At 41.2% G+C, this 20,579-nt stretch overlaps 1 protein-coding gene across 3 annotated transcripts in view; it reads left to right on the forward strand.

Annotated features, from left to right (window-relative positions):
- PIK3R3 (phosphoinositide-3-kinase regulatory subunit 3) overlaps window positions 1–20,579 on the forward strand; it is an 84,825-nt gene that overhangs the window by 55,580 nt on the left and 8,666 nt on the right. For all 3 annotated transcript variants that reach the window (XM_087731668.1, XM_087731669.1, XM_009468148.2), the window contains 8 exons: window positions 11,667–11,778; window positions 14,106–14,204; window positions 15,664–15,844; window positions 16,685–16,810; window positions 17,521–17,663; window positions 18,820–18,996; window positions 19,827–19,901; window positions 20,278–20,448. In XM_087731668.1, coding sequence (XP_087587794.1) covers window positions 11,667–11,778; window positions 14,106–14,204; window positions 15,664–15,844; window positions 16,685–16,810; window positions 17,521–17,663; window positions 18,820–18,996; window positions 19,827–19,901; window positions 20,278–20,448 — 1,084 coding nt within the window. The remainder of the gene's footprint in view (window positions 1–11,666; window positions 11,779–14,105; window positions 14,205–15,663; window positions 15,845–16,684; window positions 16,811–17,520; window positions 17,664–18,819; window positions 18,997–19,826; window positions 19,902–20,277; window positions 20,449–20,579) is intronic.

Genomic DNA, 20,579 nt, shown 5'->3' on the forward strand with positions numbered 1-20,579 from the left:
ACAGTTGGATGAAAATCAGTAAGAGTGTTCCGCTGGGATTTCAGACACAGATGTCAGCAAAGATATTTGGCTCAACTACAAATTAGAGGTTAGTTTCATTTGTGTGGGTTATGAAGAAAACCACAACTTTAGAGTAGGCTTACTAATGCAGAACGGGCTCTGTCTATTTATGAGCAGATAATAGAATGTTTGTCCTAAAAGCTATATGAAACCTACCTTTTTGAAGCCTGTTAGGCCCAAATATGACTGACTGTGTTTACAACTTGATCCAACCATCTTTTTCAAGTGTTACTCTTCCTGGCCTTGTGTGCTGAGACTGTCTGTAACAATGCTGTTGTTACAAAGTCTTTTAATAATGAAGGGGGGGGGGCAGCAATAATCTATAGTCTGCTTAGTTCAGTCTATTTTGCAAAAGCAGCGCTGCCATTGTATGAATGAGACAAGTATTCAAGCGAAAAAGTGTATTTATTCATTATAGTTTCTATTTTCTTCTCGTATATAATTTGACAACCCTTGTTTTAGGGGAGTGATACTATAATTGTAATTTGGAAAACATAGGGTTCTGATCTCGAGGGCAGTGTTTATTTGGATACCAGTCCTGCTGTATCATTATCAATGTTATAGTGGAAACTGAATGTGGCTTCTCAAATGGGGTTTGTGGTATGCAGTAGCCAGATGTAGGTGAACACTGCATGTCTATGCCTGACTAGTTTTCCAGTGGGAGAACAGATGCAGATTTTAATAGCATTGTCAGTATTGTCCTTCAGCTTATCTGAGCTGACTCCAGAAGCTTATCAAAGAAAAGTTCTCCTCTTACACATCTTTTAAAAAAAAAAAAATAAAATAAAAAAGTAGTTCTACTAGTGCATGTCATCAAGACAGCAGCACTGTAGTAGCAACTGTCTTCATTGTGAATTTAAGTCTTGCTGAAAGTCACGTTTCCAAAAAAGCAGATGCTGGGTGTTGAGAGCTTCCTTATTACAGAAGGGAAGTTTGTGCATGCTGTTTTGGGGTAGAGCAGGGAATAAATAAGGCTCAGTCACTTGTATTCTGCATATCCTGGAAAATGGTTTGATTTGGAGTCTCAGCTTCTACGAGGACAGTGATATGAAATGCTTGTATTCTGTTCTCGTTACACCTAGATTTTTCTACTGGCATTTTCATTTAATGACTGCTGTAATCATTTTTTATTTCTGATTGCATTTTCAGGCTTGCTTTTGCATTGCTTGCATTTGGTTTTCATTTTGATGGCTCTAACTGTTAAAGAATATCACTCATCAGCTTTCAATTAAATACATGAACACAAAAAATAGCATCATTAATATAAAGTGAAATGACGTTTTGCTTGAGATGGGAGAGCCTGCTTTAAAAGGCTGACATTTTTGTTTATCAGTAGGCTTTCAGATAATGTAGAAATAGTTGGGGAGGGAAAGTTTCCTGAAGGGAGTTGTTCAGCTCTGTGTTCTGTGAAGCTGTAGATCTGTGCAAACTAAAACATGGGAGAATGTTCTGAGAAGAAACCAAGCTCTTCACCACATGTTTGAAGGCAAAACCTGCAGCAAATGTTATTTCTGCAATTGTTCCACAGAGTTTTGCGTATTGCATGATGCCTATACCTGACAGGAGTTAATTGCTGTGTTGCTTCCTTCTATCTCACCTGCTTAAAAGGAGAAGACTCTTCTTGGAGTTTCCTTTAGGAAATATTGTCTTTCCGAGCAGCAGAGTTGACTTCTGTGTTTGCCATTGCCTGTGTGGTATCTTGTTCCAGAATGAAGCTATTTGGGCTTATCTTTGCTTGACAGCTTGGGAAAACAGAGAGGCATAGTTGGTCGTACACATCTGCGTCCAGTGCTAAAAGCAGTTGGGTGCCTTACATCATCTCATGTTGGTTGTTTAGTGAGTCACTTTTGGGGCAGAAAACTAGAGAACACTGGAAACAGCAGCATAAAGAATACTTTTATCAGCATTCCCTGTGTGTTTTAAAGCTTAGGCTTTATTATTGTGAAAAAGACTGTTAACTGTCTTGAAACAGGTTGCTGTAAAACTTCGGCCCCATTAAAGCAATAGGTGTGTTTTAGCTGGATTTTTGGAAACTCGTTTTATTAAAGTAGGTTGCTGAGTAATGCTTAAAGAACAGTCTCTGCTCTTGTACTAAATGCCCCTATGGAAATGAGTCAGATTTTTTTTTCTTCTGCTTTTTATCTCATTTCTTCTGACAGGTTAAAATCTGCACAATAGCTAAATAAGCAAGAATTTGCTTCTCCACATAATCTAAACTACAGCATATGAGCTGGTGCCAGGTCCCCAAACAATGTGAGTGGATGTTACCTTTTTAGAAGAGATTTTCATTGTCCTTCATCTTTGCTGTGCTCTCCATTCAATAGACAAAAATTTTGCAATGTTTCAGTGAATATATTGCAGTACCTTAAGTTCTTCTAGTTCTTCTGAAGAAAAGTGGCTATATACAGGGAGTTTTATAAGAACTCATACAGTTCAAAAGAAGCAAAGGGCAATTGGTGCCTGTTGTAGCCCTTTCCAAAAAGGACCCCAGCTGCCCTGCTGGACACCGACCAGCTGCCTGGTGAATCCGAATGCCGAAGCACAATGCGCTGTGAAGCTTTCCTATGGCTGAACAGGATCCAGGTTCTTCTCTGGCTTTGAGTCCAGCAGCACACTCGAGATGGCTACCTTCCATCCAGTGCTCTTTGAAAAAGGAGATGAAATACTTCACTGCTTCAACCTGTGACTGCGTCCAGCATTTGTCCAGACTCTCTACCAGTTTTGTGAACTGGAAAAATGTTATTTTAATGATAGTTCATAGGAATGTTACTTCTTCTAAAATCAGATATCCCTGAAGCTGACACATGGTTATTTAGGAAAGGCTTGAAAAACGTCAGGTTTCTCAGCACAAAGATTTGTGGGTTTGGACAAATCAAAAAAACATCAATCCATATCCCCTTCATCTTGTTTGTTCTTTCACTACAGAATAACTTGAGTTTTGGTTTGATGTCACTTTGGGATTCTTGTACTTCAGATCAGTTTTCTCCTTCCAGACATAAACCTCCCATTTCCTTCTATTAGCTACTACTTACTCTCTGTTACTTTCTTCCTCTTCCCCATGAAAGAAAAAAATCCACAGGAGCCATTTTTTCAGTGTTTTTACCTTGTGTAGCCTTATCCTAAATTTCAGCCTCTGTAGACCTTAAAATCTGGTGTTGTACATGATCATCTTTGGTTTTGGAGGAATTCTTTCCTTCCTTGCATCCCTCCCCTCAAAAAACCCAAACAAAAACCCCCGAAACCAGAGCTGCTGCAATGGAGCTAGAGAAAAATTGCTGTAATGAGGGAACACAGCCTACTCTTTGGGTGGGCAGTAGGGCTTACACTCCAACACCTGCCCCAGAAAAATGTTTTAGTGGTGAGGTGGATGAGAAGTTCATTGGCAATATTGTGTGTGTAAGCTCTGTTGTCTGTTACAACCTCAATTTGTACATTGCAATTAAATTTCCCAGGCTGTCAGTACACATGCTGCACTGCCCTGCATAGTCATCCTGGGGGCATTATAGGAATCTTGATTGTTGGCCCTCCAAGGAACTGCTCCCAAGTGTCAAATCAGAAGTCTTTGGTGTTTGTGGCATCTTTACTCTGATTCATCTCCTGTCGCCAAAGGTAGTCTCTTGAAGGATACAAGGAATCTTGATCAAGGAGATGAATGTTTAAGATCCTTTCCATTTTGAAGGGTACAGTACAGCCTCACTGATTAGTTTGGGGACAGTGAAAGAAGTCAAACTGCTGCTGTGAAATGGATTTCATTAAAATGGTTTTGAAGATCACAGTGTACTTGAGTGAGGAGATTAAATCCATTTCTGTTGTTACACCTTGAGATCTCAGCACGAGCAATGGCCGTGCAGTCTGAGCCTGGCTAGACTACTCCGTGCCTGCTCTGAATCTCAGCTTCTGCTGAGGGCACTGCGTAGGACCGCATGGGTTGGGACTTCTGCCTCGGTGGAACTTCTTTCAAGATCAAGGTTCTTAGAAAAGATGATGTGTGACACAACGTACAACAGTTTTTCTCTAAATACTTTTCTACCTTCAAATTTCTTCTGGAGTGTTGATTTGAAATGCACCTTTTGATCTTGATGTAGATAGCTCTCTGTTAGCAATTTAGGTGGTGTTGAAATATTTCTACTTTAGTAACTAGAAAATAGTTTGACATAGCACAAGGACAGGTACTGTATGAGGAACAATTTTACATACGGCTCTGAAAGATGTGAGCTAGTGGTAAGCTGAAATAAAATGCTGCTTAGAGCAGCAAGAGTCACATGCATTTGCAGCTGTATTATTATTTTTAAGTAGGCTCTTGTGCAGCAAAATTCTCAGAAACAATCAGTGCTACTGTGAATTGTTTCTCCTATGAGGTTTGTACCTGACGCCTGGATGGATGCTTAGTCTTTGAATTATCTGGGGAAAACAGCCCTGTTTTTATTTAAAATGGCTTTTTCTTTTGCCTTTGGTAGGTTTCCTGGCCATAGTGTGTCACTGCTTGGGCCTGACTTCATTCTCCGTCTTCCACAATGAAAAGCTAGTTCTTCGTTCTCGATCACTGTAGCTCTGTGCTTATGTTAAATTTTATGTTTTCTTTACTCTTATCCAAAAATCTATCTCCGTATATTGACCAAAGAGTATTTTTTAATAGCCGTTTGAAGACTCTACCTGTGGAGGGGTAGAAAACATGCTGTGGTATTTCTTCTGTGAAGACAGATGAGGAACTGCTTTAAGTGAAAAGGAGAATCTACTTGCTCCTTGCATTTTATATTTACTTTTATCCTATAGTCTTCTAGACATGACATTGGATACTATAAAGTACAATTGTTCTTATTGAATATTTCAGATTTTCATGGACAATATTTCAGATTTTCATGGACAATAAAATGTCTGACATGGACTGTCATCCAAAGAGTTGGTAAAGGCCTGGCTCCTATTGGCTAGGAGATAAAGCTATTCTTTCCTGAAGTGAGCAGAGCTCATCGCGTGATGCTGGGTTTCATCAATCTTTGAGTGATGAAACATGGCAAAACTTTTAAAACTTACCCAGCTTATTAATAGTGTGCTAATTATGCTTGGTAGGTAAAAGAGGGCTTATCCTTTTTATCCTTCTTATGTGAACTTTGGGACAGTCATCTCAACCCTTTTGATCATGGAACCTCTGACACTGCTGTAGATTTGCAGCTGTTACACTATGGTCTGAGTTGAAAGGAAAAACGTTTTTCATCGAGCAGTGAAAATAATTGGGAAGATGTCTTTTTCGCTTTGCAACTTCATGCAAAGGCTGGAATGAAGAGGAGATGCTATGTTACTTTATAATACTGAAGTCAAAGATCCCAGTGTTATTTATCTGACAGCGACCATCTTCCATTTCTTCTGTCTCAGCCCGTGAAGTAACAAGCCTTGCAAAGTAGCGAGGGGTGCTTGTGAAATGCCCAAAAGAATACCAAATTTGAGCCAGCCTGTTCTTCACACACTGTTGTTGTCCACTGTTCTGCAGGTGTCCCATAGCAGATAATCTTTTAACCTGTGCGGTAGCTGTGGATGCTCATGAAGAACGAAGTGCAGCAGAAGTCTGGCAGGCTGTAGGAGGTGAAACAGTGTTTGGGAGGTGTGGGAGAGGAACGGGATAGCTGGGGAGTTTTCAAACAAAACAGATCTTTATCAAAAAAGCCAATTAATCAAAATTAAATATTTCTTAAAGGTGTTGGTTTTTATGAAAGTTCATAGAAACACAAGCAAAGCTATAATGGGAGTGTTTTCATTGGAAGCCTGCCTGGCTTTCTGCCAACCTGTCTGCTGTTCTCTGTAATGAGATATTGAAAGACTTCAATTCTTTGAATATGTCTTACTTGTTGGCATCTCGCCTGTTTTGGGGGAGGAAAGCAAAAACGTGAGCACGCCTGAGGTTCTGTGGCCAGCAATAATGCAATCAAGTAGCTTCCTTCTTCGTCCCTTGAGGAGTTCTCGGTGCGTGTTAGCTGCCCTTTGAGGAAGGGCAGCTTCGAAGGGCATTGGCGCTCAGTACTTTGCGAAAGGGGTCTTGGCAAGAGAACTGACGGGCTGAGATGTGGAGCTGCCAAGATACCTTACCTGCCGGTGGTGGGGAATGAACTGCTGTCAGCAGGTGCGCTCGACCCTCCGCTTTGTCAGCTGGAAAATCTCTGCGAAAGCATGGTGCCTTACTGCTCTGGCTTGCGCACGTAGTACACAATTTCATGGGAGATGGTGTGCAAAAAGCAGCTTTGTTCGGCGCATGCTTTTTTTTTTCTCAGGTGTCTTGAGAGGATCTCATGCAGCAGGGACAAGTACAGGGCTACTGAGGGGAAGATTTTGAGGCTTTGCCTTAAAAGTGTTAGAGAAATTGAGAAAAGTGTTTGAGAAATTGAGTAAGACTACAGAGAGCAGTTAAAGATTGGGGAGATTTTTTATTTTTAAAAAAAGCTAGCCTGCATTTTCATTCCAAGTCTTCATCTATACTTCCAAAGGGAAAACCCTTCTGTCCTTAAGGGCTATGTCATTAAAATGTTAGCTGGCCTAACCGTGGATTACTTGCACGTTTCCATAGTAATGACACTTTCTGGAGCTTTATATTACAGTCTGTAGGGTAACTACTGTACGTCAGCCCTTTTTGAAGCTGGGTAACTATCTCGGAAATCCTCTGATCTGTTTTCTGCTTGTCACAATGTGGAGGGAGAGTAGACTGAGAGCATCAGAAAGAAGGCTAGTAAACAAGCTCATGGAAGTGCTGAGTGACTTAAAATTGATTTTATCAGAGTACTTAGTAGTTGTGATTATTTGTAACAGTAAGATAGCAGGTTTAAATGCAGTATTAACTCTATGCTTTTAAGTATCTGGCCTGCAGCTCTTGGAAAATACTGGAAGAAATAAGTTATGGAGCCATTCTTGGACTGGGTGGCATCTGCCTTATAACTGCAAATTAGGGTTTAGTTAACTGGCAGGTTTATCTTGTACGCAAATACTGCAGCCAGAGAAGAGACGGGCTGCTTGACTGGATGCTGTGTGGGATGTAGCACTTGGAAACCCAAGGCATTCTTCTTTTTTCACTCCTCCTGAATTAGTTCCATTGAAAACCCTCACTCACAGGGCTCGGTGGCTCTTAGATCATGTAAACTTGTGAAGTTTTTGATTCAGAACCTGACCAGGAAAAGTGCATATGTCATGGAAGTCACAGTGTACTTTGCTGAAGTTAAATTTGGGATTAATATAGCCTACTATTTTCTACAAGAGACTTTAATTTAAAAAAAATACAACAGTGCTAAACTTCAGACACTTGCCAGCTTTCTTGGTTGTCTTGGTGTTGGAGGTGGTTTCAATTTCAGGGCATCGTGTCAGTTAAATCTTGAGTAGCCTTTTTAAAAAGCAATTCTACTCAGTCAAGAAACCATCAGAAAAATTACCTTGGCAAAGCCTAATCAATAGGCTGTTCTCTCTAAGGACCTGCGCTGCAGCTCTGCGGAGCAGCTCAGCTGAAGCTACCTGCTGGAGCCAGCACGGCAGCCTTCCGGGCCTTGACGTCAGCAACATCCGATCCCGGGCCCAGCCAGCATTGGCTGCCGCTGCCTCCGCTCCATCACCAGCTCTTTCTTATTTCCCGCCTTCTAAGTGACACTGATCTGGGATTGGGATTTAGCTCAAGCTAGGCTGCTTGGGGAAGCTAGAAAGAGGGGACTAAAGTTGCTAAAGAAAGAAAACCCAGAGATGCCCGCTAGTGCGTGAGGGAGAGCCCGTCTGCTCTCATCACTGCGTGCCAGGCGGTCACTGAGGGCTGAACCTGCTCTTGGGAATGCGCTCATGAAGGAGTGGAAGGGTCCAGCTGAGCTGTTGCCTTTTGGGCTTTGGGAAGATCTGTGCTGTAAAGCTGTCCTAGAGACCTGGTAGGGGAAGGATGCTTGTGTATCTGGTGCTAACAGCAAGTGCTTTATTAGAACAGATGGATCCATTGTGCTGTTTATCATTTGTGATCAATGTTCTTTCTCTCCCAGGAAAAAGGAGGCAAGAAACAATCAAGATCGTTCACTCTAATAAGAGCTTGTTTTGAGATAAAGTAAGATTTCGCCAGTGGTTAGATCAGAATTGGACCCAGCAACATGGAAAGAAACATAGCTGCTCTTGAAAGCATTCCTGTTGACTTCAAGCCAGCCTTATTTTACCTTACCGTAGGGTTTTAGCTCTCTAATGTTCATCGAGTACAGTATATAAATATGGATTTTTTTGAATTTAAATCAAAATCTGTAGACTATTTAAGGCTCTCTGTAGCTTTTCATAGAAACATCACAGGATTTCTCCTAGCAGGGTGGTTAACACTCTCTAGGTACTAGTAAAAATTATTTTAGGATGCCTCTTCTAGCAAACCACTGGGTCAGCATTACGAGAGCAGCAGTAGTGTGGATGCTGCTCTGTTATAGTAGACTTGCCATGCTATTACAAAATGCTCCTCTTGTGTCATCACAGGTTCTGGGCTGTGGGGTTTAAACTACCTGCGTGCTCAGTTCTCCATTTGTACAGACTACAGCCATATCAGGCTGAGAGGGTAGCCAAGAAACACTGAAATGGATGGACATATTAGTCTACTGGGGAAAGCAATAGCAAGGGCCTGGTTCTGTAACCAAGACGGGAAAATCTATTATGGCTCAAAGAGCTCAAAGTATTGAAAGTAAAGAATTAGATCCTTAGCTCTCTGGAAACAGGATCCACCCTTGCAAATACTTTTGTATTTTTAAAATGTGCAAGCTATTAAAAAGCATTTTTCAAAAGTCTATTGTGAAAAGGACTGGCTTCCATGAGTCAGGTTTTACAGGAACTGGTCCAAGCCTTATTCCCCTCCCTGGAAGAATTTACTTCCCATTTTCTCATGCAGAATGAAGTTCTGCAGACAACCCCCTGATAGTGAGAACTGATATCTACTTATTAAGGGAAAGAAGGAAAACCCCCCACCTGTAGTAAGGACACTTGGTATAATATCTAGTGCTCCGTGTCCATATGCCAAACTCCTGTTCCTCACCATTCTGGTCTTTGTTAGTTTGCTTTTCTGTGCCCAGTGCTTTGGAGTGAGCCCTAACAAAGCTGCTAAATAATTCCACATTATATAAAGGAGCAAGACTTAATCTTACAAGGAGGGCTAGAGAAGTATTCAAGTACTCTAGAGAATACTTGAAAGCCTCTTCTGGAAAGCCCCTATTACCAGTGTAAAACAGGCTTTTACACTGTAAAATACCTTGAAGTTTTTGATATGTCCCAGCCTTAACTTGCAAGACCCAGTAAAATAATTGCTGGTGCTGGTATAGCTTTCTAAGAATTCTCCATTCTGTTGTGTTGGGGTTTTGGTTTTTTTTTTTTACATGAATCTTTATGTGCTTGTTGGTGACTCAGAATCTACAAAAGATTCTGGAGTAGATCAGAACATCTGCAGGTTTTTTGAACTTGGATTTCCTGCCACGTGCAGACACTGATGAGACTCAGACCACTGCGTCTGTCCTGTCGCTTGCTTAGAGCGTGTAGGGTACCACAACCCAGATGTGAGGTGGGGAGGAGGCAGGACCTGAAGACACTTCCTAATTCAGGAACTTTGAACAGGGGAGCAGCACAGGGGAAACAGTATAGGGCACAGTAAATACAATGGGTTCTACAGGCTTAGCCTGGATATATGTTCCTCTGACCCCGGAAAGTAGGATGGAGCTGGGAGTTTCAAGCAAAGTAGGTTTAGAGCTGTGTTTTATTCTCAATGGTGCTTTGTACAAATACTTAGGTGCTATACAAACAACTGTAATAGTTGAGCTAGGAGTAACCAAAGCCTCCTAACCAGGAAGCTGCTTCACTGAATCCAAAGGTTTTCACCTTCCTTTTATAACAAGACCTGTTATTGCCTCACTAGATATGTGCACACCTGAAAGTTCCCAGCTCACCCCATAAAAAGAACCTGTATGCTATGGTTTAATGCTCGGTCCCACAGAATGAATGCTGCTATCTGAATCAGGTGTTTGGTCAGCAACCCCAGGGTGCAAACGTCTGGGTCAAGGTTCAGATTTAGTTTAGATTGGCTCGATTAAAGTATCTACTGGTTTGTCTGAGAACAGTGAAGTTACTGTGTGGGTTATTCAACATGAAATGGTATTTGGAACTGCAGTTGGAACACTGTTTTCTCTTCTTTAATGTGGGAGGTGTGGCTCGGAGGTGAGCAGATGGATGGTGCCAAGTAGCACACCTCTCAGTGTTAAGCCATTCCGTGCTGGAGCTAGAGATCAAAAATCTTCTTTCTGCTCCCTTTATTTGTATTTCTGCTTGTACACCGGGATTGTGTGTGTCTGAAAGATGGCTGTTGTCAGTGTGTGTCAGGTCTGCTCGCTGATGCTTGTGTAATCTGATGGCTAGGGCATAGGGCTGGGAGCACAGATGTTCAGGGTCTGGCTTAAAAATGTGCTAGTAGCAAATCAATGTGTGTAGCTGCTTTCTTACTCTGAATCCAAATGTTACCTGCCCCTGCAAAACACTGTCGTATGAAATGCCTGAAAAATGCTCAGTTTCAGTGCTAGGGTTCTTGATGAAGCATTCAGCCTCTGCAAAGCAGGGGAGAGCACTCAAGACATCTTTCTTGAAGAAAATAGTGTAATGCATTCCTGCTGACAGACAAGTCTCTACCAATACATGAGCATGCCTGTGGCTGCTGAATTACTCCTGATATAGGGCTTACATTCAAGACCATGATAAAGCTGTTTGAGCGAAAACTGACCAAATAGAGCTTCAGTGCATGGTATGCCCTTACATTGTGTAGGCTGTTTTGAGAACAGAAGTAAAAGCCTGTTTGCCTTGAATTCAGAATGGGGGAATTCTGGGCAGGTATGCACTAGGCCTCCAGATGTGCAGTTCTGCCTGTCTTTTTGGGGATTTGTAGCACCCCCTTTCCTGTGGTCAGCACTACAGCTATGTAAAGTGGTGCAGGCACTCTAATACGACCTAATGTCCCCTTTGCCCTTCCTTTATCCCCTTCCTTTATCACCTCATGTCCTGTAGTATAGAGAGAGTCATAGGTTGTGTTCCTAACAAGCCTAAATGACAAATCTAGAATGAAACATGAACCTTGGCTCTATGATGGATATACCACTGCCCAGCCACCACTTCTCTCACTAGCAGCATTTTTCCCTCTGAAGAAGAGTTCACCTGCTTGCTCTTACGGGTTGTCATAAGGACTGGTGATGCCTGAGCAACTGGAGTTTTTCCATAGCGGTGCACAGTGGTCTCCAGACTGTGGCTTTCAAATGCAATACACCTTTGTAGCTTGTTTGGAGGTTTAGGCAGTGATTGCCCTTGTAGTCATGCCTGAGCCAGTCTTCCTTTTAACAAAAACTCGTGTTTCCTCATACTCCTTCCCTTTCCCCTCCCTCAAGCATGTGTTTGGTTTGAGTGCTAGGAAATCTGGGATCACGGTGCAGCTGTTGACTTCAAAATTCTTTAAAAATTACAAATGCCATTTACTTTGAGAGAGCTTGAAATTCAAGTTCAAGATGCACATTTTTTCTTGCTTTTTCACTGTCATATTTCATTAACAGTTTAGTGATTATTTTCCCCTGTTCACCTTTCTTTAATCTGTTCTTCATTTTCAGCTCTTCCTCCAAAGCCCCCCAAACCAATGACTCCAGTCAATACGAACGGAATAAAGGACAACTCCAGTTTCTCTCTGCAGGAAGCGGAGTGGTACTGGGGGGACATCTCAAGGTAAGCAATATTACTAAAATATATTAATTAAAATATATTAATATATGTTATTAGAAGCAGAATGAGCCTGTTAGAATTCAAGAGAAAAAGAACATGCCTATCTCAGGCAGCATTTTACAGGAGGGAAACACTTCAGGACTATACTTGGCCAAGCACCTAAATTAAAGTATTCAACTGGATTCGGGACTTGGGTTTAAGTTGTTCTGGTGACAGTTATTTTGGGTTTCTAAATTTCTCCAGATACACAAAGTCTTTAAAAAAGAAAAAATTATTTCATTCAAAAGAAAAGTGCTTCTGAATGTGCTAGCTAATAAGGTTTTGTAAGCATGCAATGCTGGGATGCATGCAGTTCAGCAAACTTTCAGTAGGAGGCTTGCGCAGAATACAAGGAGTTGCATTCTTATTTTTGGTTTCTTTAACATTTGGTTAAAATTGCATCTGTATTAATTTCCATTACATGGTGCTATAAAAATAGTTCTTACAAATGCTAGCCATCACCAGCTATACTGAGCAGATGATACAGACACATACCAAATAAATTAAGTTTTATCTCTTAAGGAAACCCTTTTCTATGTGCTTGAGAAAATAGATGGCTTGGGTTAGGTTCAGAAAATGAAGTGCCAGTTTTTATATACTTAATTGCATAAAACAACTGAAGTGTCCAGGCATCTCTTTCTCTCTTAAGGCACTTCTGAAGAGTCTAGAATTTGGAACTGTAGGGGGAAAACATGAGCGTGCTGGGAGTGTGATCAGGAATTGCTCGAACTTGTGCACGTAATACTTTGAAACACTTTGTCAGATAGAGGCAAGAAGAGCATGTTTGCCACAGTAGTTCACTGAAGTTCTGAGAAGGGAAATAAAGTTTTCATATCTTTATTGTGCCACCCTTATCTTTATAAAGCAAACCCGCATAGATCTTGCTTTTGAAGGGCCTCGGCAGTGATATTTTTCTGTTAATTCTAAATCGAAGCAGAGTGGCAAAACCTGATCACAAAACTAGGCAGGGTTTGTTAAAACTCCTCAACATTGGTATCAGTTTATTGACTGTGGATTTGTTCCTCAGTTAACACTGCACATGATGGCAGGAGCTAATGCAGTCCAAATCACATTGGGTGGCTTTGTTAGATTAAAATGTGATACACATGCATGTAAAGATGTAATTATTTATGACCCTAACTTGACAGCCAGCAGGTACGGACCGCATTGGGCTGTCAGGGCAGGAGCTACGTTCTTCAGTCAAGATCTCGTGCTGAAAATTTTATCACGAGCTCCGGGGTGCGACTTGCAGGCATAAACCCAAGCCCTTAGATCATATCTATCCATTCAAAAAGGAGAAGGCCATTTGAGTTAACTGGGTCCAATCTGTACAATACTCTGAGAGGAGTAAGCGGATATGCGCGTGATATGTGATAGGAGTCAGTTTTACTAACGGAATGGTTTTCAGGTAGCTAAATCAAAACTAAGCCTATTTTGTAAGAATACTTTTGTTCCTTAGTATTTGAACAAAAAAGCTGCTGTTGATTTTTTTCTTTGTAAGATTCAAGTAGGCTTCCTACCTCACTTAGATAAGGTTGAGGCTACCTGATAAAGTTTAGTTTCCCAATGGTTGTATTAAAAAGTGCTTAGTGCTTCTAAGAACCTGTGAGGGAGCTGTTATAAAGTGAGATATGTAATCTGGGTGAAATGTTCAAACCTGGCAAGACACTTAACTCTTTAGCTGAAATAATTTTCCTAATGCTTACAGGTAGTCACTTTCACTAAAAGATTTCTCGATTTACCTTAAGGCTCTGGACTGAGTATCTTTTTGCTTTAGTTATAAATAACGAAAAGTTGCACTGAAGCTAGCACGGTTGTAGTGGTTTACAACTGCTGTAAATAAGATCAGAGTTAAGCCAATAGTGAGCCTCTTGAGACTAAAACTGTGCTAAACTCTAGACACCTTTGAGCTATGATGCTAGAGACCATTTCTTAAGAGGTCAGGACTGGCTTCTCAAAGGGCACCTGTTTCCAGTGTGGACTTTAAAACCTGAGCAGATTACAGGGAAAGGTTGTGAACTCTCAGACACAGCCACTACTGTTGCTTGAACAGAGACTTCTTCCTAAGTAGCAATTGACTGCAGCTGCTATTTTTTAGTATAACTACACAAGTTCAGACTTGCTTTAGCTGGCCGAAAAGACTGGAGAGCCTGAGTGAAAGAAGATTGCCTGATATTTTAAAGATTGAACTCCTTACGCATGCTGGCATTCCTGGCTTCAATATTGATACCTGTGGCAAAGATGATCATGTCCTTAACACTTCTAATTTTGCCTTCCTTTCCATTCTCCAGGGAAGAAGTAAATGACAAATTACGAGACATGCCAGATGGAACATTCCTGGTGCGCGATGCGTCAACCAAGATGCAGGGAGACTACACTCTGACATTACGGTAAGCTTTGAGCCGTTGTAGTTCACAGAGTAAAACCCTGAGTAGCTAGTTGCTATACCAGTGACAGCAGTGGCTGTGTAAAGCTGATGTGGCTCAAGTTGAGAGATGTTCCCAATGGTACTGCAGATCACAGAATGAGCAAATAAATAGCCAGGTCTGATAGCTGGTTCTGTTCTGTGCATTGAATCCTGTCCCTCACTACACACTACTGTAAGCATCTCTGTGTAGATTAGATGGGACTCACGGAGGAGAGCCACTCAGTAGTGCTTCATAGTTTCAGAACTGCTAAGGTAAAAGGTATTTATAAACTAGGGCTTTGCTTAATGGGAGTGTGTTGAATATCTCATCAGTGTGCAGCTCTGGAGAATTGAACACAGTGTCTTTGTAAAAAGAGTATCTTGGGCTTTCTGATCTAAAGTTTAGGAAATATTGAACTGGAGCCATGTTCCTTTCTTCATTAAAATCGTCTGCAAATGGCAGGCTTCCCAGAGCTGCCCCAGTCCTGTCTACTGCAGTTAGGCAGCAAACCTCATGTGACTAGCTGCTGGTGCCTTGCCCAGCCCGTCCAGCCGCTTGCCTCTGCCAGGCTCCCAAGATTGGTTGTTAGAGGCAAACAGGCGAGGCGCATAAGCCACTGCCTCTGTAGCACACCTTTGAGAGTTAGTGATATGATAGATATTTGGTCTTGCTGTGAAATTCCGTTGTCTCAATGGCAGGTTTGACCCCAAGGGTGTAGTTTAAATTCTGCTTTGACTTCTGCCTTGAAGTTCACAGCTTGTGCACTAAGGTTTGGTGTGATTTGGTTATTTTGCTGAACGCAGATGTCTTTAGGAACCAAAATTGAGAGTGCAGGAAGGACAGGATATTGTCTAAACAGTCTGTTGGTGAAAAAAGGAAGAAATAAGCACTATATTTGTGGAAACCACTAGAATGTATAAATCTGGATAATGTAAAGTCCTAAACTTACAACCATCGTGCAATCCTCAAAGGATTTTGTTTAGGTTCACGTATCCTGTATTAGCATCCATAACTCAAAAGACTTGTTAATCACTGTATGAATGTATACTCAGTTGTATGCCATTAGTGACCCCAAATTGCAGGAAATTGTGGGTTTGAGTTTCATGTGGCTCCTTTATCCAGCCTTCAGCATCTTCCTTTTCCCTTGCAAAACTTCTGGCAAAGCTACGTCTTAAATACCATAAGCTGGCTCCAGAATGAACACATAGGAAAAGATTTACTTCGGGCTTTGCTCCTGTTCAGATAATATCTGCTGATAATTCTGTGTGTATGGACTCTTAAACTACCAATATCTGCTAGTATGTAAAGAATCACTATGAAGGTGTACAGTGTCAAAGCCACTTGCCCAGGAATTTCACTGGTGTCTTTGGTAGCAGCCTCAGTGTTGAAGAGGGATAGGAGGTACACAGTAAAACCTCTGAATTACTGTACCGCTTTACAGGAAGGGTGGCAACAATAAACTGATAAAGATCTATCATCGGGATGGAAAATATGGCTTTTCTGATCCACTGACATTTAATTCAGTTGTGGAACTGATTAACCACTACCGCAATGAGTCTCTTGCTCAGTATAACCCGAAGCTTGATGTGAAGTTGATGTATCCAGTGTCCCGGTACCAGCAGGTAAGATCTTCATTGGACCCCAACAGCTATTAGGGCAGACAAGAAAAGAATTGCAAATGTGTCTATGATTTTGTTTTCTCTATGTGAAGCCTGATTTTTTTTTTTTTTGAAAACTGAAAAAAAAGAAAAGGTGAGTTTTCATATTTGACATCACTTTGCTTGTGACAATGGGTTTCCCCAGTTGTCTAGCCATTTAAGCTTCATTTTATCAAGTTCCCAGTCTCCATCTGAGCAATAGAGAAGTGAAACCCTGACATGCAGCAGACTTGAGACTGAGAAGCCTTTTTTTTTTCCGCCTTGGACCCTTGTGGACCCACAGGGCACTGTTCTAGACAGTGTTGCCCTTGAAGCAACACGCTTGACCCACGCAGCTGCTCACTCTGTGCAGAGCCATCTAAATTTTTCAAGAATATTTTTGTAAAGTTCTATTCAGTAGCCTGAGACATGTCTTGCATTAAGGAAAAAGAACTGCAGAGCTTTTCTGGGGAGGAAAAAAAAAAAAACAACTCTGATCTTTAACTTAAGATTCCAAGCAATTCACTTCCTCCTTTCTCTAATAGGGCATAGCAATCCTAGACCTGAGCTGTAGTGTGTTTTTGGAAACTTAATATTTTGGCGTAGTTCTTGGTGTCCCATAGTTCCAGTTCCTACTGTCTGTAAACTGTTGAACTTGTTGCATGGAGGAAGGGGGATTTAGATACGATGTTTGTGTTCTGTAGAAACCTGAGTATAAAAATGATGTTAATAACTGTAAAATGTAAATGTGCATAAGTGGACAAACGAATAGTCTTAAGGAAAAGCTGCCTTGCTTGAAGACTTAATAGCTTTTTGTATGTACAGGATCAGTTGGTGAAAGAAGATAATATAGATGCAGTAGGTAAAAAGCTTCAAGAATACCATGCTCAGTATCAGGAAAAGAGTAAAGAGTACGACAAATTGTATGAAGAATATACCAGAACATCACAGGTTGGTTCTGCCTTAGCTATCCTTAGAGTCTGTTTCTTGTTGTTTAAAAAAGAAAATGATTTTAACCTGTTATGGCTAATAAAAGCAGTCCAAGGTCAGAAAATACAAGGAAAAAACTTAGTAAATTGTGGACTAGAATAAGGTGGTTTCAAAGTTGATGGAAAAAGTGACTATGGTGTGGAGCAAGGAAGAAAGAGGAGCTGAGTTTCCTAGTATAAGGTAGAGCAGTGGAGAAGGCCATCACGTACAAGCTTTGCACTCCAGACTTCTGCCTTGGCTGCTGAGTATTTCCAGCTGCTGTATGCTGCAGTGAGAATTGCAGAGAGGTTTGTCCAGGTTTTTTATGAAGTCATGGTCAAATCAGATACCAGATATTATGCGTTAAGGAAGTGTGAAGACAGTATTTGGACTGCTTCTTGTAAAATAGGATAGTTCATGTATGGGGAGGAGGTTTGCTGGCAGTCTTCCTGCAAACTAAGATGGAAAATATGACCAAAATATTTGAGGGCATCATGTGGGGGAGGAGGGTAGACTTACAGGGAGTAAGTCTTCCCTGTACTTCCCTGACTCTACTCAGACATTTGACTAAACATAACTGATTAATCACATTTTGAGTTGTGGGGAGAGAAAAGTTCATCTTCTCAGTCAATCGAGTCTTGCATTGCCATCTGTATCACGAACAAATGATGAAGGACTCTTTCCTCACATAGGAAATTCAGATGAAGAGGACCGCAATTGAAGCATTTAATGAAACTATTAAGATATTTGAGGAACAGTGCCACTCACAAGAGCGATACAGCAAAGAATACATTGAGCGATTTCGCAGGGAGGGGAACGACAAAGAAATTGAACGGTAGGCTCTCAAGTTGTGTTTGCTTAGAAGGAAGAACTAGTGTCCACATTGACACTCCCATTAAATTCTTTTATATAATACTGCATCATATAAAAGACTTCGTAAACTCAGTATTTACTCTGAGAACTTCCCCCAAGGTGCCTGAACTTTTAGTAAAGCCCTCTTCTGTCAGGGAGTTGCATTGTAGACAGAAGAGGTGGGAAATCTCTAGATGATTCTCCCTCTTGGCTTCAGTAAATCAAGATACTGTGATGAGGATCAGGAAACAATAGCTGCATTTGCTTATCCCACTTCTATTTGGATTTGCTCAGAATATAATTCAGAAAAATCTTTACTTGTAAACTGCAAAATGGGCATAGATCTGGTAAATCTCATAGTCCATAGTCAGTTTTAGTCACTTTCAAAGATGAGTATTTAATTGCTACTACTTGGTAGTGGATAGTGGTCATCTAACAGAAATTCAGTAAGGGCCCCATTTGAAATTGCCCTTCTGTGAAAACAGTAGCAGAACAAGCTGGATCTGGGCCTTTGAAGAAATGCCAGGTAAAATGCCTAACTTGACACAGTGCTTTCATGGTAGGGTAACCCCAAGGAGATTGTTAGACTAAAACCAGTTACCTGTAACAATCTTACGATGCAATTGTGGTGCTTCATTTTGACTAAAGGTCAATTGACAGGGGAAGTATGTTATTTTCCTGAATTGTTCCAAACCTGCAAACTAATCTTGAATGAAGAGACAGGCAGTGTTACTTCGTGGTAGCTCTTGATCAGTAATTGAAGTCTGCATTTGAAATCTTGCTAGTACTGAGACTTACGGTGGGATTGCATAACTGATATACCAAAAAGTGAATCTGACAGCGAAGGAGGAATCTGTTCTAGCTTACCCTCCTAGAGAGAATTTGTTCCTGCATCTCTGCCAGAAGGAAATATATTAAGGTAAACTGAAGGTTCAAACTATGCATAAGAGTGGCAGGCCTTCTGGCAAGAGGTCTTTTCTGGCACTCTTACAGTAATTTTTATGTTAAGGTGAGGTGGTCAAAGGGAGGAGCTGCTGTTAGAGTAGTTCTTGTGATACTCTTATATAAGTGCTACCGGTAAGGTTCAGTCCTTCTAGACTGGTTTGGCCTCACCTCCCAAATATTACACTTGTTTGCAGGATAATGATGAACTATGAAAAATTAAAATCACGCCTGGGTGAGATCCATGATAGTAAAATGCGCCTGGAACAAGATTTGAAGAAACAAGCTCTGGACAACAGGGAGACTGATAAGAAAATGAATAGTATCAAGCCTGACCTAATTCAGCTCCGCAAAATCAGAGATCAGTATCTTGTGTAAGTAAGCCTGACCTGTACCTCAGAATAGTATCTCTGATGAACCTGATTAATGACTGTTTCTATCAATCAGGATAATGGGAATTTAATTTTCTTTTCATAACCAAAATTCTGTGAGTGCTAAGGTACTACATTCTGGCATGGGATGTCTGAGCAATTGTTTGGCTTCTTCATGACTTCATTCCTTTATTTTGCTGTTGTCAGACTTAAGAGCCTGCCACAACTAGGTGCACTTTCTGCAACTCCTGTAAATAAAACATTTAAGATAAATGACTTATAAACAAGATCTGTGCCTGCTAGTACAACAGAGGTTAGTACTTTTTGTGCTGGGTGCAGCAGATGTTGCTCATACCCACCCTTGATTTCACTGACACTGTTAGCCAGCTCCTAATGTCCTTGGGCTGGACTCAGTGCACTAGGATTCTGGCAGAAGGCAGAGGGAAACTCACTGTCTCAGAAGGTGACGTTAGGAGGTTAGAAGAAGCCAGTGGCAATACCCATTTTGTTTTTCCAGGAAACACAGGCAGCTGTCACAGTTTGTATTCTGCTTCCTTTCTGGCCTGCGCTGTGCAGAGGTAGTACCTCTTCCTCAGCTGTACCCTCTTCTCTGTCCATTTAAGAGATTCTTTGCTGTTGCCCAGTAAAGGGGGCATCTCAGAAGATGATGCAAGGAAGCGCTCTTATGGAATCTATGGCTTTTGCTACTGGAGAACAAACTAAGCTCCAGACTGTTTCTTTGTGGGAACTTGTGTCTCAGCTTCAGCTTGCTCAGTAAGAAAACCCATACGTGTAGTCTGAAGTAACGTATAAATGCTTTCTTCTTCTGGCAGATGGCTCAATCACAAAGGGGTGAGACAGAAGCGAATAAATGACTGGCTGGGGATCAAAAATGAAAATATTGATGAGTAAGTGTCATTGTACATATGGTTTTACTAAGAAGTGTTCCATTAGTAAGTGTTTTCTTTTGTGGGGGTTGGTAATACAAAACACCAGTTTGTCAGTGAAGGACTCTAGAAAAAGGAAGGACTGCAGTAAAAGGGAGAAATTCTCTAGGGGAACTGTATGTCATGTGAGGCAGTACCTCTGCTGAAGCATTTAGGATTAAACAAAGTTGGAACAATTAAGTTCTAAGTTGAAGCCTTTAATATCTGTCCATTAGGAGCCTGACCTCCTAATTTGGGTGTGTTCTGGTATTTCTTTGAATTCCTGCAAAAATAAATCATTCTGCTTATTAACTCCTTTACTGACCACTGGCTAAGTTAACTTTATCTTCTCTTTCAGCGCGTACTTTGTGAATGAAGAAGATGAAAACCTGCCACATCATGATGAGAAAACTTGGTTTGTTGGGGATCTCAACCGTATCCAAGCAGAAGACTTGCTCTGTGGGAAACCTGATGGAGCATTTTTAATTCGAGAGAGTAGCAAGAAAGGATGTTATGCTTGTTCTGTGGTGTAAGTCTACTTGCCTTTTTGTTCTAACTACTCAATTCGTAAATTGCTACTACAGCTCTATTTTAGAGAACAAAAGCCAGGCCTAGCCTAGGCCTACCCATTGGAATGTGTTGCATGTTTGCAGGAAGACT

The sequence above is a fragment of the Nipponia nippon genome, unplaced genomic scaffold (genome assembly GCF_047370975.1).
Source record: "Nipponia nippon isolate SJK-2023a ecotype South Korea unplaced genomic scaffold, ASM4737097v1 scaffold_5, whole genome shotgun sequence".
Lineage (NCBI taxonomy): Eukaryota > Metazoa > Chordata > Aves > Pelecaniformes > Threskiornithidae > Nipponia > Nipponia nippon.